The 22,841-nt window shown below is 31.0% G+C and overlaps 3 protein-coding genes and 1 long non-coding RNA gene across 4 annotated transcripts; 2 read left to right on the top strand and 2 right to left on the bottom strand.

Annotated features, from left to right (window-relative positions):
- The first annotated feature begins 322 nt into the window (after positions 1-322).
- LOC132745307 (uncharacterized) lies at positions 323-2,915 on the top strand. Its single transcript, XM_060734196.1, has 2 exons — positions 323-490; positions 849-2,915. The coding sequence occupies exon 2, from the start codon at positions 1,011-1,013 to the stop codon at positions 1,983-1,985; it is 975 nt and encodes a 324-aa protein (XP_060590179.1). The 5' UTR covers positions 323-490; positions 849-1,010; the 3' UTR covers positions 1,986-2,915.
- A 3,053-nt stretch (positions 2,916-5,968) lies between these two features.
- Positions 5,969-7,752, bottom strand: LOC132745305 (uncharacterized). The gene has a single exon (XM_060734194.1). It carries the CDS (start codon positions 7,750-7,752, stop codon positions 7,171-7,173), a length of 582 nt encoding a protein of 193 aa, XP_060590177.1. The 3' UTR covers positions 5,969-7,170.
- Positions 7,753-15,176: 7,424 nt separating this feature from the next.
- LOC132745308 (uncharacterized) lies at positions 15,177-20,496 on the top strand (the record flags this gene model as incomplete). Its single annotated transcript, XM_060734197.1, is given in 2 exon segments — positions 15,177-15,643; positions 16,063-20,496. A coding segment is annotated over 1 exon segment (2,706 nt). The 5' UTR covers positions 15,177-15,643; positions 16,063-16,790.
- A 260-nt stretch (positions 20,497-20,756) lies between these two features.
- On the bottom strand, positions 20,757-21,960 carry LOC132745309 (uncharacterized). The gene is made up of 2 exons (XR_009627819.1): positions 21,874-21,960; positions 20,757-21,536 (listed from the first exon to the last, which is right to left on the bottom strand). It is a non-coding gene; the product is annotated as an uncharacterized LOC132745309 (long non-coding RNA).
- Between the last annotated feature and the right edge of the window lie 881 nt (positions 21,961-22,841).

Here is a 22,841-nt window from a genome sequence, read left to right as displayed (position 1 = left end):
TTCCCCAAAAGATTTCAAACAGTAAAATTAAATTTTTTGTGCCCCCAAATGTTTTTTTTAAAATAGTAGTTTTAAATTTTTAAAAAAAATTTCCTTATAAAAAATTTAAAACGGGAGGGGAAAAATGAGTTAAAGTCATTATTTTTTAAGTCAGAAAATTTGTAAACATTTAGCAAATAGTGTACAGAATTTTTTAGAAAAAAACATTTTTTATGAGAGAAATGATGGTAGATACATATTTTTTGGAAAGTTAACAATTACTCATCATCAATTAAATGTTGTGCTCTCATATGCATATAAACTATACATTTTTGAATGGTTTCTTTTCCGGTCCAATAAAATCTGTTGTGTAACGGAATGCCACACTACTGGTTATGATGAAATTCCTGGTCATGGAAAACCTAGTTACCACAGTTTTCCTGCAGCCACCAATCCACTGCGATCTGTTTGGCTAAATAAAATAAAGAGGGATGAAGGGCCACACTTCAAGGTTAGTTTTGCACCATAGTCTTTCGAGACTATTTAGTAAATGAAATTGCAAAGTGTCAATCTCATTAATCAGTGAATATTTAAAAAAAATGCATTCATCGAAAAACAATCATTTCCATAAATTGTTATCTTTTGCTTATATTTTTCTTTAATAAAATTTATAGTTTAAGTATAAGCATATTTATAGACTATCTGTTACATAAAAGTCTGTGAAACTTCATCTACATATTCCATTTATATTACACTGGTTACAACTCAAAAGATAAAACAGTACCATGTTTATAGACTGTTATATACAATCTGGCAATAAAAAACTACTTGTGTAACAACTTTTAGACAGATTTTTTTTTCTCCTGCAGGTCGGCAAGTACACATTTGTATGTTCCTTGCACTTTGAGAAGGATGCCTTGGAAAAATCTGGATTTTCTAATCGCAGGTATTTAAAACAAGGAGCAGTGCCTACTGTATTTGAGTGTTGGAAAGACAAAGTGCATTTTTACAAGCCACTTTCAAGCAGAAAAATGAATGTTCTTCAGCAGAAACATGATGAAAATAACCTAAAAACTGACTGTCATTACCCTGCTGTAGCGTCTGATAACGTTGACCATCCACCTACAATTGAAGATCAAATAACCAACACTCCTGACCCAATATCAAATGTGTGTACCAATGAAACTCAGGCTGAAGATGAGGTTATTAACAAGAAAATTTTTGTGGATCATGTTAATTACTTACAAGAAAAGACTAAATATGTAGCTAAAGAAAATAAGAAATTAAAATCTGACATTGCACAACTTCAGACAGAAAAAGAGTCAAACACCTTCAGCATAAATAATTTGAAACCAAGTGAGGTGCAATTTTATACAGGGTTTTCTTCTAGAGAAGTATTTGATACTGTTTTGGAACTAGTCAACCCTGGAGAGAAAGGTAAAAATATTGTTATGTGTGCAAAGAAAGACACAGAAAATGAAGAAAACCAAGTAAAAAATAGCAAGAAACTGACACCAGCTAATCAGTTTTTGTTATTTTTGTGCCGTGTGAGGGTCGGACTCTTTGAATTTGATATAGCAAAAAGGTTCAATGTCTCATTAGGCGCTGTGAGTGTGATTATCATATCTTGGGCATATTTTCTTTATTTACGCCTAGGTTCAATGAATATTTGGCCATCAAGGGAGCAGGTTACTGTTACTTTTAAAGAAAAATACCCAACAACTAGAGTCATAATTGACTGTACAGAATTGAAAACTGAAATGTCTTCATCTCCTCTTTTGAAAAGTCAAAGTTACAGCAATTATAAGAGTTCAAATACATTTAAAGGTTTAATAAGAATAGCCCCTTGTGGAAGTATAACCTTTGTTAGTCAGTTGTACTTCGGAAATATTTCTGACCGTGACATTACTGAACGCAGTGGCTTTTTAGGTTTGAACTTTAATAATGGAGATAGTGTAATGGCAGACATGGGATTTGACATTCAAGACCTGTTAGATCAAATATGAGTGAAATTAAACATTCCTCCATTCCTAGGACAGTATGATCAATTGACTGAAAGTGATGTGAGACAAACTCAAAGCATTGCTGCAAAGAGAATTCATGTTGAAAGAGCAATCAATAAGATTAAGAACTTCCACATATTTGATCAAGCTATTCCTATGTCACTTTTTGGTTCCATCAATCAGATTTGGACTGTTTGTGCATTGCTGACATTATTATATCATGCCCTGGTAATTAAATGCATTTTGAGTGATTCTTACCCATACACTTAACATCTGGATACCTTTTGTTTCACTAGCCAAAAAAATGTAAATGTCATGGAGTGATATTTTACCCCCCCCCCCCCCAAAGAAAACAAGATAGAAATCAAAGTTGAATGTGGCCAAGTTGTGTACAAAGTTATGTCATATTGTTAGCATAATGTAAGGGTAAACATTTATATTGATGCCATTTCGTGTTTATGATATTTTGTATAAACATTTCATATGTTGATTTTTGGGACTATATTTTTATAACTACTTAATTTAATGTATTATTTGGAGAGCTTATGAAATTGAAGTAAATAAATGTAAGAAATAAATCTGACAGTTAAGTTTCTTGTATTATCCCGGAGAAAGAAAAACATGTAAATGTACACGAGACATTCACATACAGGTACATACATGTAATTGCAGAAGTCAAAAATTTTACCAACAGCTAATTTAACAGACTAACTGCCTTCATCACACTGCCCCATAATTTCTGTAATGCCTCCATTATCTTGCAGTTTAATTACACATTCATGGAATTTGTGTGGTAATTATTGACCTCTTTTATGGTTACACAAAATAGTCGAAACAGGTACTAGAGACAGGGTCGCTCAGCAGAGAGTCACACTGCAGAGATTGCAATGCAAGAAGAATTTGTACCATTTTTCACTCTTCAAGGAGTAATGAATTGTATGTTTATTTTATCGAGTCATACAGATGTTTGTTGAAAACAATTTTTCAAAGGTCAACAACACCTTTATGTAAATAACACATATGGAATGTTTTTATGAAAATGGACTTTAACGAAAAAAAATAATAATGCGAGCTCAAAATCTAATTTGAAAAGATGGCATAACTTTACAAGAAACAATTTCAAGACCAGTATTTCCCTTTGAAATGGAGGGTTTATGACAATAAATATGTATAACAGTTTGAGTTGAACATATATAGTTCCTGACAATAGCTCCACTTATTTTGTTCTTCATAAAATGGAGCTAAAATGATAAGCCATGACTTGGCAAACATTTCACAAGATATTTTATGAAAGAAATACTCTATAAATGTGTGTAACTGTGCAAAAGCTTCAATGAAAATATATGATATTTTACAGTTTTTACTTTCGGTATGTGATAAATAATTTGTAGAATGTAGGTTCATTAAGTCTCTGTGGCCGAGTGGTTTATGTCTTCTTCAAATCACTCACTAATGTGGATTGATTACTGTTCGAACCTTTGAATTATTTCATGTGAAGAAGTATATAGCTATCTAGCTAGTTGACTTTTAATGGCCATAATACTTATCTTGGGGGCCAAAACAACACAGTGGTACAAAACAATAATTTAATTAAGGAACAATTTCATATACAGCACATAAATACATTTCATATACAGCACAATAATTTAAGTATAACTGGCTGATGTTCATTACCATGTTATCACAAGATTCCTGCATCCTGGCAAAAATCACAAAAACAAATTCATATTTCACATAGTCTGACATTAAATATTTGAAACATGCCCCACCCCCTCCCAACCATGTTAAAAGTAATCACAAAATTCATGCATCCTGGCAAATATCACAAAAATAATATCATATTTCACATAGTCTGACAAATGAATATTTGACATTTGCCCCACTCCCTCCCCATCATGTTAAAAGTTATCACAAGATTCATGCATCCTGGCAAATATCACAAAAACAAATTCATATTTCGCAAAGTCTGACATATTATTATTTGAAACTTCCCACCATGTTAAAAGTTATCACAAGATTCATGCATCCTGCCAAATATCACAAAAACAAATTCAAATTTCACATACTCTGACAATTGTCTATTTTCCACATAGTCTGACAATTTACTATCTCACGCATGTCCCCTTGCCCACCCCCAGCGAAATGGCCATATATAACCCTATAAATATACATAGGCAATTGTGCAAGAAGCAAATAAAAAAGATTTAAAAAAAAGCTGACAAACATATCTTGTTTTAGTAAAACAATATAATGTATATACTTCAACACAAAATATCATATATCACAATAACATCTATCTAATCTTGAAATATTAACAGGACATGATATGATATTTTAAGTACAGTTACAATTTACAAAGTGTATGTATTTCAGCTCCCATGACATTCACATGGATCAAATCAATTTAGCACAGGGTCATTCCTGTAAGTTTGGTCAAAATCTACCAAGTGATCTCAAAAGCATCAGTATCCTAAAAACAAATAGACTTAAAGATATAAACATAATTGACTGGAGCTGAATGACTACAAAACTGTCTCTATCAAAACAGTTATTGGTCCCTATGAAAATTTTTTAATCAAATCCAATGTATGAAAGACAATTGTATGAAATATATATGTCAAAAGTCTAAAAGCACATTATTAGGCCAAAAAAAAAATATGTCTGGTTCAGGAAACATTGGTCCAAAAAATCAGGAGGGTAGGGATTTTTTTTTTTTTTTTTTTTTTTTTTTTTTTTTTTTTTTTTATGGGTTGGGAGAATGTCTTAATTTTCCATATATAGATGTGTTGCTTGCTTAACATACTTAAACAAAGATTGTAATCAATCAATGCATACACCATTTTGCAATAAACCATCAACATATGATATTGTGTTGTTTATTTCTTGTATGTAGTCATTTTACCATGTAGCACCTGTATTCATACTAATTTGCTTTTCTATTCTGCTTATTATGTACCCTTTCCCTTTGAATCACCCGCTATACTATGCTAACCTGCATCTGACAGGTCTGACAATTTAAAAGATCAAGGGTCACCTCTGTAACAAGTTAATAGTAATGCTGTATTATAAGCTTAGAGCATCTGACATGCACTATTCCGGGGACCAAAAACACAGCTACTGTATATATAATTTAATATTAAACATATTCAAATGGTCTTCAGGGGGCGAAAGTCTATAGATATATAATTATGTGCAACTGGGTACCAACAGTTGCAGGGTTCTCACAGAGAAGGAGTTTCTTGAGACTCCCAAGCACAAAAAAAGTAGGAGTTCCAGATCACATTGAATATGTTTTAAGCCATCTTTTCTGCACTTATATGCAGTTGACAAATACATGTATTGATACATGTATAGCAGACTAAGGGTTGGGGAGTCAGAGTTTGAACAGCAAGAAAAGGCTTTTTCAGGAAAATGGTAATATGTCCCCAAATGGAAAAAAATGTACCATAAAAGTGATTTGAAAAGATTTGAAATATAATTTAAAAACCATAACATCATCAGACCTTACACCCCCCTCCCTTAAAAAAAAAAAAATTCATTATTGTTACAAACACATACTGGTAATGGCTCCATCTCAACTATTTATAGTTAATTAATTCTTAAACTATATTTTAAGTGTTATTTAAGTAGTAACACACCATTTTAACAAAAACATATCTTCCTTTGGCTACGATTTTTTTTAATTATAAAAAGCGGCATCGCGAAAAAATGTGACAATTGAAAATTTGTCTGTTTCCTGCAGAAACATTCACAATTCTACTTTTTTGGGTTTTGATCATCAAAGATTAAATATTTTTTTATTATTTTAAGATTGTTACTCATCGGCTATTTCAACAGGCATCGTTAAACAAAATTTTCACATTTGTAATTTTCGTACCCAAAAATTTTCGTACCGAAAATCAAAAAAAAAGTTTAGGGTCGGCGGTAAAAAAATAGGGTCGGTCGGGTTCCCTGAACCAGACATATTTTTTATTTTGGCCTTATCTACAGTAAGTACGAACAAAAACTTATATAAAATATATCTAATAAATACTATTAAGTATGTACATATATATACACTTTTTCTCAACATCTCTCAACATCTCTCTACATGACTAGACCAGACAGAGGTGCCAACAGTCATGTAATATAGTAAGGGATTTGTTGAACTTTATTCTTTCTGATTTTCTTTCATAAAAGATAGACTTACAGACATTTTAGCAGTTTTGAAATTAAAGGTAATTTCAAATCATCTGAAACCTAAAGTTCAACAGACTTCAAGCTATAAAAATGTTAGAAGGGCTAAAACGGTCTGTAACAAAAATAAAAGATTCCTATGAAAAAAGCACATATTGTTAATCCCTCATATAAAAACAAAAATGTATGAACTGTATTATACAAATCTAACAGCACTTCATCATCTACAGTAAATACAATCAAAAAGTTAAAATTACATAAAATATATCTAATAAATCTTATATAATATGTACATGTATATATACACTTTCTCTGAGCATCTAGCTACATGACATGAAGAGAGGCAAAATGCTGTAAGACAATTATGGTCGCTAGGTTGTACGAACGCTTAATCAATGCACTTTTCTTACCTATCTTTAACATATTCTAATAATATCTTGTTCCCACACAACGTGATAGAAATTGAGTGCACTGTCATTTATATAATATTGTGTTCTAACTTAAAACACTGGCCAGTGCTATGCAATATTCTATTACTTTTCTTTGATTTCTGTCAAGAAGAAGTCTCTTAATTTTGAGGTCATGTCTCTCCAATATTGATGATCAAAGGCAATTCTCTGAATGCCAAGGCCTTTATTTGTGTATGCAATGAAGTCACAAAATAGTGCACCACAAACTCCTAACTGACCTTGGACCTGTGCATAGTATTCGTGGTCATTTTTTATTTTAAAATGGCCATCTTCATTGCAGAAAAATGATGGATCCATACAAGCCTCAACAGGTGTGATATTTCTTTTTGAATATGTACATTTGACCTCAATCAGTCCAAAACCAGCATCCTCATCAAATAAAATTCCGTCTGGTGAAGCAGCCAACCAAAGAAAATTGGAATTAATGACACAACCAGCTTGGAATGCCTTAACATGTCTCCCTGTGTTATTCATATACTGAATATACTGTTTCAAAGCCTTTTCTTCATTCTCCTGTCCATAATTATTTAATAGATGGCACATTAGAAAGATTTTTTTTCACAAGTAAAGTTCTGGGTCTTTATAAATTTTCCTTTGTCTTTCTTTCTACGAACAATAGCTCCGAATTTACTGGCTGTCAGCCGACATTTCCGTACTTCATGCCAGAGCTCACATGATGACTGATCAGTTGTTTTATTGAATATATCAGTTGCTTGTTCACTAGTAATATGAAGGCCAGCTTCTATTAGAACCTTTTGGGGGATTTCATCAATGTCATTGTCATTCCATGGGAAATTGGGGACTTTAGAAACATTATCACATTTTGTGCCTTTTATTGCAGAAATATTCGCACTGACAGAAAAGTTCCCTTCAGTCTGGGACAGCTGGTATGACAGTGGCGAGCCATGAGGAACAGTAAAACCCAAACGTGTACTAGTACTCTGCGCCTGGTTTCCCACTGTCATACACACACCAAACAATGGGTTGATTTTGCCTAACTTTGATATTGTGTCATTTGTTACCTCTAGATTTTTTTTTGCATCCATACCCCTTGCTTCATACAACGATGATTTTATTCCTTTTGACTGACTTCCGTACTTTGGCTTTACCACTGATGACAACATCAAATTTTTAATATTTTTCAACCTCAAATGCTTTATTTTATTGAGAATGGGAGAATTAAGATGTTGAGAAAAGTAAAAAGATTCAATATTCAATAAATAATTTACATGTTATGCGCGATTAATGACTAATTTTGCAGTATCAATCACTATAATTCCACTGCGTCACTAATGCAGTAACAGGTAGGTATGTATGTAAATTTTTACAACTTTTTGGTAATTAACATGGGTTGTAAGTGTTGTTTGTAATGTGTAAACTAATTTCTTTAGTTCACTTAACTATATTTTACTTTTTAATACATTTTCAAAAGTTTCAGGAAAATAAGCATGAATCTAGGGCCATGCTGCTTTAAAACTTGATATATATTATAAGTGTTAAAGGTACTCTCCCACACAAAACAGGTCTAAAAACATCAACATATTTGTGTACAGTTATTAAAACAACACTGTTAGGGATAGTAGCTTTAAAGTGTTAATGAAGCATGCTTTTTCTTAAACATGTACAAATATGTATTTATTTATACTAATTAATAATAATCAAAGTTAAGCTACTGACCAAGTGATAGCAAATTGAAATCAAATTTAAGTACATTTCTTGATATCTTATAATAATAAACAGATATAAACGCCAATAACCGAAGGATTTTGATGAAAACTTTCGCTTTGTTTATAACATGCCCTGCAAATGTTAAGCCGTCATTTTAGAAAGAATTGCAACGTCACAATCCCAATGACGTCATAGTACATCGTCACTGTGGAGCAAAAAGTCATGTAACTGACATTTTTTGAGAAAATCACTTTTTGAGAAATACAAAGTTTCACAAGTCTCTGAAGCTTAGAAGCTGAATTTTGATAAAAAATGACTTCTTTGTCATAAAAACAAAAAACGTAAGTACAGCTTCAGAATTTGTTGGTGCAAAAACTACTGTAAGTTTCTTTTTGCGCCAGTGTTTTTACAGATAAGTTGAACATTATTTGATGCAAAAAGTATTGTAACTGCATTAAAATATTTCACTATTGCATTATTAAATAGCAGTTTATTTCTAAAATACAAATTTTATATATAAATCTACTTTAGGAAACTAACATTTAAAGTAAAATTTTAATTTGATAACAAACAATATAGCTAGGACTTTTTCAGTATTTGATGCAAAAAATATTGTAACTGCATTAAAATATTTCACTATAATTGCATTATTATAATTATAGCAAAATTATTTCTAAAATACAAATTTTATATATAAAACTACTTTAGGAAACTAACGTTTAAAGAAAAATTTTAATTTGACAACAAACAATATAGCTAGGGATTTTTCAGTTAACAAATTTTGTTGATATTTTTTAATGATTCGAGTAATATTAGAGCTGTCATTGATTCAGTGGAAAGCAAATTTAAGATGAAAAATATTGATGATACACAGATATATTGATAACTACATACTTTAGGTATCAACTACTTGTCTCTAATTCTTTTCCATAATTGTTAAATTGTTTAATTGTAATAATGCTTTCATTAAAAACATGGTCTTTTCATAAATGTGTCCTGTTTCAAACAAATGCCCATTGCATGATTTTTGCTAACAATATTTTGTCATCACTGCTATAAAATATTATTCTGCATATGTTTTGGTTGAATTTTCATAATTTCTGGACATTCACATATTATTAAAATAAAAATTATCAATTTTCGAAAATGTGTACTGATCAACAGAAAAATATCAACGATACATCAATATCATTTCTATCGATGACAGCTCTAATATATATATGTGGCAGGACTGGTCTATACGGTTTAGCATACAAATAACACTCTGCTTCAGTCAAACATTTATTTACGGTTTGGTACATCAAAATGACATTCCATAGGATCTATAATATTTATGGTTCTGAAAATATATAAATATACATATATGAACAGAATATATATATTATCAATTCAGTTCATCATATTATTAATTATTACATATATATTATTATTTTACATAAAACATATGCAGCTCAGTGGTCCGTTTTAAATCATAACTCATTCATATTCATTTTATCAAAAATATAAGATATGTTATCAAAATACAAATTACATAACTTACACACGTCCCTTATCAAACACACGTCTCTATCATACATATCTTTACAAATTACTCAGGTTTACTCACCAAACTTAAGGAGTCTGTAAATCTTTATATTTATCTTTCTATCACACATATCTTTCTTCTCCCAATACTAAAACTGGTGCCTTGTTAAACAGGAACAAATTAGATATTAAGTATTATGCATTTAAAGACTTGAGATCCGAAACTAGTTATATTAGTTAAATTAGGGAAGAAAGAATAGAAGTTCGGTCATTAAAAATGCCATCTCAAAATGTCAAACATTTAACAAGGTATAAATTTAAATAAAAAGCCAAAATAAAAGTGAACATTAAAATACAGGGAATGATTTAGCAATAACAGCATAATATATTTAATGTAAGAAATTATCCTTTACTTAAACATTTTAACTACATTTAAAGATAAATATATCTAACCCACGCCAAAAAGACCGCCTTTTCCTACACGCTGACCAAATACCGCTCTACCTCCAAGTAGAAGAGTATACAGCATTAATAAAAATTAGCGCAAAGATACCCCGAAAACATCAGAAAAGTGATAAATAACAAAAAGATGTATTTCGGACCCTACTACACACTTCCCCTGTCTGTGAAATGACGTCCCGTCATTTACTTCCTTAAAGCTTAAGTAAAAATACTAAGACAAAAAATATCCTGTACAAGAGAAAAACATATTTGTTCAAAGCCGCTATTCACAAAGTCTGTATGACAGATAATGTTCTCTTCAGTTCTTATCATTAAAATACCAACAATATCATAAGACAATTTAAAACTGCATGTTTGAAACGACAAAAAATTATATATAAAATATTACATTCACCTTCCCTGCTAGCAAAAATTGGTGTCCCCACAATTTCAGTACTTTATAAGAAAATTACTTGACTATGAATCTCAGGAAAATACAAAAAATGAACAAAAAATTGAAATAATATACAAAAATATGAATGATACATATGAATGAAAAATTCAATTTCACCAAAATGTATTTAAAAAATTAGGTTCAAAAATGAGCTGTACTGATAAACATGTTTTAAAAAATATCTATCTTCTCTTAGCATTTGAATCAAGTTTTCAAAGAAAGAAAGAAAAAAAAATAAGCATTCTTACATCAATACATGATAAAAATAAAGTAATGTACAATATTCATTAAATGACCTATTACTGCATTATAGACTGTATAATTTTATGTGTTAAATCAGGTGGTAGTTTGTCGAACAATCCTGAAGACACTAAATTGTTTATAATAGAAACCTTTGCTTCTGCAAAACTATCTGTCTGTTGATAAAGATGATATTCCTTAGTCCATTCAGGTTTCTTTCTTGATCTTTGATGATCGTCTCGACATTGCGTTCACTCTCTTCTGAAACATTAGTATTGTTTTTCTGGTACAATTCTGTCTTCTAAAGTTGAAGTTTCATTGACAGTATCTTCGACAAAAGGTTCTATACTAATCTCGTCTGTATGTTTTAACTCTGGGTCAATCTCTTCTGAAACATCAGTTCTGTTTTCTATTGTATCCCTTGCTTCTTCTATAGGTGAAGTTTCTTTCACAGTTTCTCTGACAATAGGTTCTGTATTAACGTCATCTGCATGTGTAGTTTCTTCATCGATTATATCTTCCTTCTTATCATCAACCTTAGGATTAGGCTTAAAGGCGTCCCCTTTATTGTATGTTAGTGATACATACTCTCCTGAATCCTCTTTCTGAAATCCGTGGACGTCACTTTTCACTTCTATGTATATTCTTTCTTTGCTTTCTATTACCTTTCTTTTTTTTATTCTTAGTTACAACGCGCCGTCGGTTTTGAATGTTCATCAACTCCATCGTGTAATGAAGTCTTCTTTTCCAATACTTCTGTAGAAACCAATTTCTTTTCACTTTTCCTTTCTTCATTAACTTCCTCTTTAGAACTGTTGTAAACATTCCCTACTGGAAGTAAATGATTTCTATGTGATTTCCTAACTATTCCAGATGTTGATCTCACTTCATAAACAGGGATATCCATGTTTGGATGTTCAATAACTTGGTATGTCTCAGAGTCAAACTTATCCGCTATTTTGTGTCTTCCATCAAACGCCAAAGTTTTAACTAATACAATATCACCAACTTCCAACTTCGAAGCTTTTGTTTTTCTGTCGTAGAATTCTTTCTGTCGGGTCTTTGCCTGTTCAGAAAATTTAGTTGACAATATCTTGTGTTTTCTTTCAATCTATGCTTAAGTTCCTGAAGATATTCTTTTGTTGATCTATTGTTGCGTTTCTATTTCACTGTCAAATAAAGAATCAATTGGCAATTTAGGTGCTCGACCAAACATCAGCTCGAACGGCGATATTTTCGTAGTTTCATGAATGGTGCAATTATAGGCATAAACGAGGGATGTATATACTTTTTCCAATCTTTTTTCTGTTCTGGTTCCAAAGTTCCAAGCATATTGAGCAATGTTCGGTTATATCGTTCAGAAGAACCATTTCCCATAGCATGGTATGGTGTAGTCCGAGATTTCTTGATTCCCATGATTTTACATAATTCCTGAATGATTTCTGATTCGAAATTGGCACCCTGATCGGAATGTAATCTTGTTGGTATCCCATAATGGACTATGAAGTTGTTGTATATTGCCTCAGCTGTTGTTTTTGCTGTTTGATTTTTGCATGGAATGGCTAATGCATACTTTGTAAAATGATCGGTGATGACAAGAATATTTTCAATTCCTCCTTTTGATGGTTCTAATGATAGAAAATCTGTTGTCACAAGCTCTAATGGATATGTTGAAATAATGTTTACTAATGGTGCTTTGATGTTTACTGATGATTTTCTTTTTATACATCTGTCACATTGATTTATCCATTTTTCTACGTCTGATGATATGTTTGGCCAATAAAATCTTGATCTAAGTAGAGATGTAGTTCTGTCACGTCCTGGGTGTCCAACATCATTATGAAGTCGACGTAATACTTGTTCTTTATATATCTCTGGCAAAATAAGTTGTTTAATTTCTTTCTCACCATCTTGAATAACTCTATATAGAATTCCCCTGATAATTCTCAATAGGGTATGTAAGTCTCGTCATGTGACTTGCGAGATTTCACGATATTTTGCACTTCCGGGTACAAACAAATATCAACAACATTGCTTAATTATCTATATTGGGTAATACTTGTATGCCGGTGGGAAAGTAAAACTTACATGGAAAAGCAAATGATATGTGGAAATTGGCAGAGTTTTTTGTTTTGTAACGAAATGCAAATGGTTTCATCTTGTGAACAAGTATCAATGAAAGACAACTTCGTATAATCGTCAGGTGGGTGTGTCATTTCAAATTCAGTTTATCCCAATAAATGTTGTAATATTTTCATTTCCATGTAAATCTAATAAATTTGTTTTTTGATACAACATCATTCGCATCTGACACCAGACTGGTGAATTTGATTTTATCAATTTTATATAGCGCTACCTGATTATCTCTCAGAAGTATATAATGTTTAGATATTTCGGACAGCCCATATTTCGGATAAACGTTTCAATATGATTATCAGTGTGTTTTAGTTGAATATATTTTCTTCCAACTGAAAATATTATTTATTTATAATTATTATCTTTATAAAGCACAAACAGTCAAGCTGTATATAACCAATTTAAATTGTCATAAAATTCAATGAAATATTTTGCTCCTGTAGATATTTAGACTGAGGACAGTGGTGAGATGAAAGACGTCAGTATCCATTGTAAATACACATGCATGCTCTGCTGTAAAATCGTTTTGGTAAGAAATATATACTTAAAGCTACTTAAACTACATTAATGAAAAATAAATATTATTGTATAACATATAATGTTCTCGTTTTTGTAAATAATTACAGTGTATAGCTAAATAAACAAACAGTATGGCATATGTAGACTACTAGTTAATTCATGTTAAATACTGTTTAAAGTATTTTTCTCAAGTAAGTGGGTCATATATTTTAGTTAAATCATGTTCAGTAAATGGTTAAAAGAACTTAGTCACTATCACATTTTTTAAAGATCAGTTGTCAAAGCAAATCTACAAAAACGAGGACACCAAGACGTGTTTCTTCCTTTTCAACATTATTTTCTATTCATGACAATATGAAAATGATTGAAATTTATAGCTGACCAATTATTATTGCTTTCAACTCATGATAAATTTTCTTTATATGCAGGTATGTGATTTCATGGTTGGATCTTGAGTACTTGTCATCGCTCTTGATTTATTTTGGAGTGTTCACCATCAGATTAGAAATCAAATAGTGATACCACCAGGCATAAGTGAAAGGAAATGTCCATACACAGTCTTGGAGTACATAGTGGTAGAGACATGGCAGTCCATTACAGATTTTTGACTGAATTAAAGCTTCTTAAAGCTCCATGTCTTGTGTAAACTGTCTGACTGAATGTTTTGTATTCTAATAAAAACTAAGGTTGAAGACACTTCAAAGATATATGTCAGTGTAAAAATGTTAAACAAAATATCGGTCTTTGTTAGAAATAAATAACATGTCTTTGTTAGAAATAAATAACCTGTCATTTGTAACTTTGTATTAACTTAATTATTCAAAGATAATTTATCTTCTGCAAATGGCTGCCCAAAACAGTTTCAACCAGGCATCATGTAGTTTCAAAACAGTTAAGATAAATTTGTTATAAATAGACTTGTAAATTAACAGGAATGGTAAAAAGATAAATGTTCAGCATTAAAATGTTTCTATCTTGATTGAGTTTCATTTCATATTATCACTATGATCACTGCAATTGTAAAAGTAATGTAATCTTTAACCATTATTTAAATATCATAAAAATAATCTCAAAGAAAAACTTGTTTCTGAGGCAAGATGTGTAAAATTCCTTCCAGTTATAGCCTTTCACTGCTCTTAGAAAAGCCATGATTTGCATTGTACATGACAGGTACAATATTAATGTAATTCATCTGTGTTGAGTATTCTGTAGCAAAACACTAGCTTGCTAGCCCTTGTAAGCCCAAGTCTCTCTCTTAATTGGAGAAGACTTGCAATTCTGCATTCCTTGAAAATTTTAGTATCAGAGGGGTAGTTATTACATACCATATACTTCTTTGGGTTTCAAATTACCTGTTTTATAATGCATTGAACCTGTTGACATTTGACCAAAAGTGAATTATCTATACAATACATGCAAAACTTAGGGTTTGCACTTGATACAAAACAATTACATCACTGATACATTAATATACCCATTGGAACTGTTCCAAAATTGTCAATGTTTCAAAAAAAAAAAACAAAAAAAAAACCACCACACAATGCTTTTAACTTCTGTCCATGTACATATCGTCGCTTTAGTTCCAGAGTGACGCAAGTCATTTTTTGTGAAAAATGTCGAGTTTGGTATCATTTTTTTCAGCTCGACGAGTTCTACAAGATGAAACTACTTGTGACACTGTGGAACGCCAAATCATGCATTTTATGTTGGTATCTTAATGACGTATGTCGGTTCTGTGACTATTTATTTCGTTCCAAACTGACGCATCTTTTAAGCCAATCAAACACGTTCATTTACTGCATGTCTTGAAGCGCGGCCATTGCAATGAAAGCTGTGTTGAAACTTTTTGGACTTTTTCGATAAGATTTCATTGATCCTGATATGTTTTGGTTAATCTAAATATGTTTTATAGAAACATAACCAGAGTATCTGTTGATTGTGCTCCAAAAGCAATTGTTCAGTAATTGACAGAATTGGAATTAGTGCTCCAAGGAACTGAAATACTTTCGGATTTTCAAGGTTTCGGATAAAATGTAAGTAAGCATTGGAAACTGTTTGTCACATTTTCTATTACTGATATTTTGTAATTTATCTATAAATGTTTTTATTTAATATAATATGAAGAAAGATCTGTTGATATTACAGACTACAATCAATATAAAAAAATTAGAAAACCGACGGAGTATGATTTGGTCTGTTCGCTAGTGATTATTTATAGTACAATACCACTCATAGCCTGTTAACTAGTATAAGCGGAACTGTATTATTAAAATATTGTTCTCAGACGATATAACAACACTGTGTCCAGATATCGGAAGATTTTTACAGCCACCACACTAGCACCTAGAAGACCTTTGTTGTGATTGTACATAAAAAAACTACATTATTATAACCATATATCATAAGAAAAACACATTTCATCTTCTAATGCATTTTTTTCCATTATATTCAGATTCATGGAAAACCAAGTTGACAAGAATTCGATGGTGACTTTAATTGATCTACCTGATTTAGTCTTAGTAAAAATCTTTAGTCATTTGGACATACAGGAACTGCTTAAAACTGTGTCTGTAACACATACAAGATTCAATGAAATTGTGAAGAAAACATCTTGTCTGTGGAAGCATTTTTCATTTGACCATCCACTAGAACTGACACTTACTAATTTCAGAAACATTTTGGATCATTCTTCTGCCTTTCTTGAGTTCCTCATCCCAGGCGTTACACTGCATTTGGGGTCTTCAGAAATCGACTTTGAGCTAGTTACCAAATTATCCAATGCTAAAAACCTGTATTGGCTCGACTTAACAGGATGCAGACTTTCAACACTGTGTTTCCTGCCAATGCTTTGCAACTTAGAAATACTTAATGTTTCGGAATGTACAAATTTGGTTAACGAGGATTTCGAAATAATTTCAAAGTTAGCACATTTGGATCACTTATATGTATCTTTTACAAACATAAGGCCTGATACTATAGCATTTGTGTGTGAAAGTTTAACATTGTCTGTTCTAGATATCTCAGGCATAAAGTTGAATATAGAACAATGTGTAAGAATTTTACAACCAGATTTGGCATATTTGCATTTAAGTGTTGAAAGTCAAGAAGATGAAATATGGCTCAAAGGATTTGTGTCGAGACATTATGAATCGTTATCTGTAAATATATACAGATTTTGAAATGAATAAATTCAGTGTAAACCAAGTACTTAACATGCTAGAGGATAGTGATTCAGATAATGAGATACTTGAAGACTCTGAAGATAACTTAAAACTTTTAAAAAGTATTCCATTACAAACAAATACTAGTGATAGTGATGAATCAGCTAATAATTTATGCGTAAGGTCTATGTCCTTTCGTGACATTTATGAAACAACAAGTAAAAAAACATTAGAAGTGACTCAAAATCAAGATGTTATGCCTTGTACATTTAATAACAATAACGATACAACCGTGAATAGAATAAGTAATGATGATCAAGTTCAATACACGGGATATTTTCATATTAGTGGTAATAATGAAACAGCTATTAATAGAACAACGGACATGAATAATATTCAATGCCCTGAACTGATGAATGTAACTACAGATGTGATTCAAGTTCACTGTGAAGGGCCTTTATCATTTAATTGCAATGATGAAGCAACATCGAACACATCAACAGACATGAATCAAGTTCAATATCCTATGACAATTAATGATGAATTTGAGATGAAAAGAGCAACTTATATCAATCCACAAGAATCTTCTGTTTCTCTGAATGTATATGACTTGAATAGTTTGCCTGCGTCATTTTTAGACGAACTGAACAATGACAATGTATGTATGGTATCTGAAAATAGTATCGATGTCTTCGCGAATTTTAATCAAACAAGCTGTCAAGAAGTTGATACATTCGTATACTCAAGAGACACAAACGAAGAATATGACATCTTAGATCTTGACAAACATTTAGACAATAATAACAATATATCATTACCAAACAGATATGAAGCTGCTAAGGAAGATTGTATCTATGAAGAGACGAATTCAAATTTGTCAAATGAGATAGAAAATGAAAATGATAACACTCAGAAAAGTGATCAAAGTCAGGTTTTTAATGGACCTATCAATGAAAATATCAACAATCAGTCTTGTCAGAATGGTACTGTTACACGTGGACGAAAACGAGTCAGAAATAACGAAATGTGGTCAAAAACAATTAATAAAAGGAGGAGACAAGCAGGTAAAGAATATATAAACCGGCAAGGAGTAAAGGTACCACAGAAAAGAGTGAGTGTCAAAACAAATTGTAAAGGAACCAGCAATTGTCGAAGAAAGTGTACTCAGCAGTTTAGTGATGAACAAATTCAAGCTATTCATGACGGATATTGGTCATTAGACGATGATGGGGGAAAGAATGGTTTCATTGCCCGTACAATAACAAGACGCACTAATGAAAACAAGAAAAAAGATAGTAATCGTAGATATACTTATGAGTTCTTTTTCTTCAGAAATGATGATAAGATACAAGTGTGTAAAGACTTTTATCTAGGTGTCCTTCATATATCAGATAATCGTTACAGACAATACTTCAAAAAAGTTGATACAAAAGAAGGAAACGAGTTTAGAGATATGCGGGGGAAACGAACTAAGAGACGAAAAAGTGAAGATGAAATCAACGTCATTCGGAAGCATATTGAATCCTTTCAGCGAATACCGTCTCATTACTGCCGTTCAAACTCTTCAAAAGAATATTTAGAACCAGGTTTAAATGTAAACATAATGTACAAGTTATACTTAGAACATTGTGCAAATATTCTAAGAAAGCCTTTAAAAAGGGGTATGTACAGAGAAATATTCAACAAAGAATATAATATCGGCTTCCATATACCTAAAAAAGACCGTTGTGACTTATGTGAAGCAATAAAGATAAGAGCTGATAATAATTCATTAAACTCGATCGAAAAGGAATTTCAAGAAAAATATAAGAAACACATTTGTGATAAAAAATCAACAAAAATGGAAAGAGACAAAGATAGAATGAACAAAACAGACATGATTGTTTCTTTTGATTTAGAAAATGTAATACTTTTACCGAAAGCGAATGTGAGCAATTTCTTTTATAAAAGAAAATTAGCCACGTATAATCTCACCGCACACGTATCAAAGGATGGAACAGCATACAACTGTATCTGGAATGAAATTATCGGCGGAAGAGGAGCCAATGAGATTGCTAGTGCGATTGTTACTATTCTGAAAGACGTTAAAAGAGTCCATCCAACAATAAAGTATTTTACATTATGGTCTGACAACTGCATTCCACAAAATAAAAACTCAATTATGACAATAGCTCTGAAACGATTTATGAACGATTATGACATAGATTGTATAGTTCAGAAATTTGGTTGTCCTGGACACTCTTGTGTCCAAGAAGTGGACAACATACATAGCAATATTGAACGTATAACCAGATACACGGAAATCTATAGTCCACTATCTTTAATTCGGGTCCTTAAATCCTTGAACATGAAACGCAAGAATGCAGTTCGATTTATTCAAATGCAGAAGCATCACTTCATGGATTACCAAAAAAGCATAATGCCATTAAAATTCAATGATATACCTTATACTAAAGTAAAGTGTCTCAAGTATGAAAAAGCAAGACCATTTTCAGTAGGGTACAAACTTTCCTATGAAGAAGATGTATTTAAAACAGTTATAATTGCAACGCGAAAAACAAGACAAAGTTTACCGATTCTAGAACTGCCCAATCCAAAAATGCTAAAGTGTCACAGGATTATGTCAGATCAAAAGAAGAAAGACATTTCAGAAATGCTGAAATATATGCCTGAAGTGGACCAACAGTTTTACAAAGCCAGTAAACTAGTAACTGTTAAACAATAATTGAAGTCAATTAGCGGTGAAACTTATTCAATTGTAGTTAGGATGTTTGTTCAAATATGTAGTTAAACTGATTGTTATGGGATCATAAGTCTTTGAGTTAAAAGTTGCTTTACCCTAAATATAATCGGTATAATGTGAATAGATAATTACGTTCATAATAATTCTTTCCGTTTGTGCCATATTGAAGACATTTTATCACATGAATTCGAACAGATGAAGGACATGATATCATGATAAATGACTACAATATTTACATTTCATGAAGCGGTCCGAATTTCTTGTGTTTAAATAATAGGTCTTTACTTTATGTTAGTCATTGATGTTCTTATGAAAATGATTTTTATGATAAATATTTGAACTATTGATTTACATAGTTTGCAGCAGTACTTTTCGGTGAATATGCTTGAAACTTTTGATATTGACAACTTACAGTACATGTATATGTCAATGATAATATGTTATTTCTTATGTTTAAAAATCTTTCTTTGTGTTGTTCATTGTTAATTTTTTTTTCAAAGATTTTGTTTTAACAAATTATCTTACAAATGTATTGTCATGTAAATAGAAACAGTTACTTTGTTTTCACTAATAAAAGTGTTATTATCTTCATATTTTGAATATGCTTTCATATTTTTAAATAAAGTTACGTCAGAAAAGTAAGCAAATTGTATTTACTTTAAGTCCATTCCAAATTGACGCAAACTATTATTTCGAACCAAATTGACGTATGTCAATGCGTCACTTTAGAAAATATTTGAAACAGCTACAGCGTATTTTTCAATGACATTACTATATTTTGTTTATTAAATATTAAAAAAACAATTCAAGGAATGACACTTAAATTTTGCATACATATATATCTGCACACATTTTGTTTATGTCTAAATTCTCATATTAATTCATCAAATAGTAAAAAAGATACAAGACTTTTAAACTTTAAACCTCATTTTCTCGAAATGAAAGAAATACGACATACGTCACTCTGGAACTAAAGCGACGATATGTGTAAATGTAGTCATTGAAGAGCTGTCAAGAACTTTTCATCAATATTATTTAGATAGTGTCTGTTTCGATTTCAGGACAGACAAAATTCAAATGACATGCATAGTATTTAATATAGTCAATGCTTGCATATTCAAGCAATCTAGCCATTGCTGTTAGAGAATTAAAGTACACAGTGACACTTATTTTGCAGATGAACTCTTATGATCAAGCACTGCTATAAATATATGCCAAATAGTAGAAACAAAAAACAGTTCATAAGTTTAATAAACTTTTATTTTTACACAATTTATAGTGCACTGCTTAGCATATATATCACACTGATTTTCCAGTGGAAGAAAAACTTCAGGAAAGCACTTGGAATTATTATTAGTTATTTGGACAATGTAACTTTACACTGTGAATGTCTACTGATACAAGAATAAGAATATTTCCTTTTACAAATGTAAAGACTTTGAAAATTAACATGAACAAATTATCATAGAGTTATAAATCATATTCTAATTGAAAAATGTTCAGCTTGATATCAAAGCTTTGATTGCAAATTTGTGAGCTTATCAATGATTACCTCACAATATTAGTAGTAGATGATAATTATATAATATTTTTGCTAATCTTTACTTCATAGTCATTTAATGTCCATAATGTCATATGACTATACTGTGATTCCATGAAAAAACATTATTTCTGGTGTGTTATCAGCTTTGGTATATATAGATTATCTAGTTTTAATACTTAAAACTGCAATGAAATGTGGATATTTTACTCTGTTTCTATCATTGTGACATTAACATGTTAACAAGATCATAGTGTCAAACACCATAAAATCATACTCTTTATACATTAAGATTTTTGTGCTGGATGTCATTCATCTTCTTCAGGAAAGTACATTTGACTATTCTCAGTGGCTTATATTAAACTAATATTTCACTGTAACTGTGTGTTCTCTGATATCATTCTCAAATTAAGGAACTGGAAGATGGTAGTTGCAATAAAGGTCTTCATGGACAAATCCTCCTTCATCTTTTCCCTTTTTATCTGCAGAATGAAAAATCAATAAAATATGTTGTTACAAGTGTAAGACACTAAGAAATGATATTTACATTACATTTAATAAGCTGGTCATGATTTACAGAAAAAATTTCATATTTGAAGTAAATAAACATTAAAGATAAACAACAACACATAATATATAACAAGTCAAAAATATTGATCTTTCTTGAATGTGAAACATGACTATTTTTAATGTTTATTTACTTATCAATTATCATGCAGTGAAATCCAAAAGTTATTAAATTATAATAATATATTTTGATAATTGTTTATCTTTCCGATCTCAACTAAAAATTAATCAATTATTTTAACATGTATTTACCTTTGATGTATAGATATTTCAGGATCACAGGCAGTGCAAACAGTTGATTAATGGTCCCATATTGAACAACTGTATATTCTATACTTGTCATATACCTCCTTGTCCTTTACATCTGAAATGGTTTAATCAAATATTATATTTTTTAATTCAATCATAATTTGCTAGGTACCATATTAACATGTATATATAATAATTGAAAAAGGAACAAGAATAAAATAGAAGGGAAAAAATATCCGAATTACTGTGCAATGTCCGAATTTTGTATAACTTTAATATACACTAGAATTAAAGTGTTTCTCCATTGTTTATTTCATAAGTTAAAATGGTTTGAATTAATTTCTCACATCAGTAGTTTTAAAACAATAATAAAAGCTAAACAACTAGAATTCACTACCTTGACAAAACATCCGAAACAATTGTCACTATCCGAAAATAAACTACTTTTATTAAACTCTATAAATCCCTCGTTTTTCCGTCAGATAATTGACCTACCTGCATGTTTTGACCCGTGCTATCCATTCCTTCAAATCTGAAGAGGACCGAAACAAATTTAACTTCTATATCCCTCGAGTTCTTAGGGTTACCTATATGCGTAACGGTAAATAAGTCTGCCGATGTACCCGGAAGTGGTAAATCGAAAGTGAAAGTAAACGAGACTTACGGGCCCTATTGTTTAAAATGTCTTTTCATGATATGGTCCTCTTTTTTATATACAAACTTGTCTGGTAATTGTTTGTCTAATATCGATCTATACCAAGTTCCTAAAATCTTGTCTTCTCGTTGTGCTTTCCTTATCTCTCTTGTTTCAATCTGTGCAAAAGGTTCTCCTTGACATTCAGTTACATCTACAATATTGATTGAGCAGGATGGAATAACCTCTATGAGTGACTGTGTCCGTGTTGAACATATAGCCTTAATGGTGTTATCTTCTAAAATGATTTGTCTGTCGTCGTCAGTCGTTTTTTTTA

The sequence above is a fragment of the Ruditapes philippinarum genome, unplaced genomic scaffold (assembly GCF_026571515.1).
Source record: "Ruditapes philippinarum isolate M1 unplaced genomic scaffold, ASM2657151v2 ctg10855_1_1_1_1, whole genome shotgun sequence".
Taxonomy (NCBI): domain Eukaryota; kingdom Metazoa; phylum Mollusca; class Bivalvia; order Venerida; family Veneridae; genus Ruditapes; species Ruditapes philippinarum.
The sequence above is the reverse complement of the archived record's forward strand: the minus strand, read 5'-3'. Positions and strand labels throughout refer to the sequence as shown.

Coding starts and splice junctions, on each gene's coding strand:
- LOC132745307 (XM_060734196.1), top strand. CDS start 1,011: ATGAATGTTCTTCAGCAGAAACATGATGAAAATAACCTAAAAACTGAC.
- LOC132745305 (XM_060734194.1), bottom strand. CDS start 7,752: ATGTTGTCATCAGTGGTAAAGCCAAAGTACGGAAGTCAGTCAAAAGGA.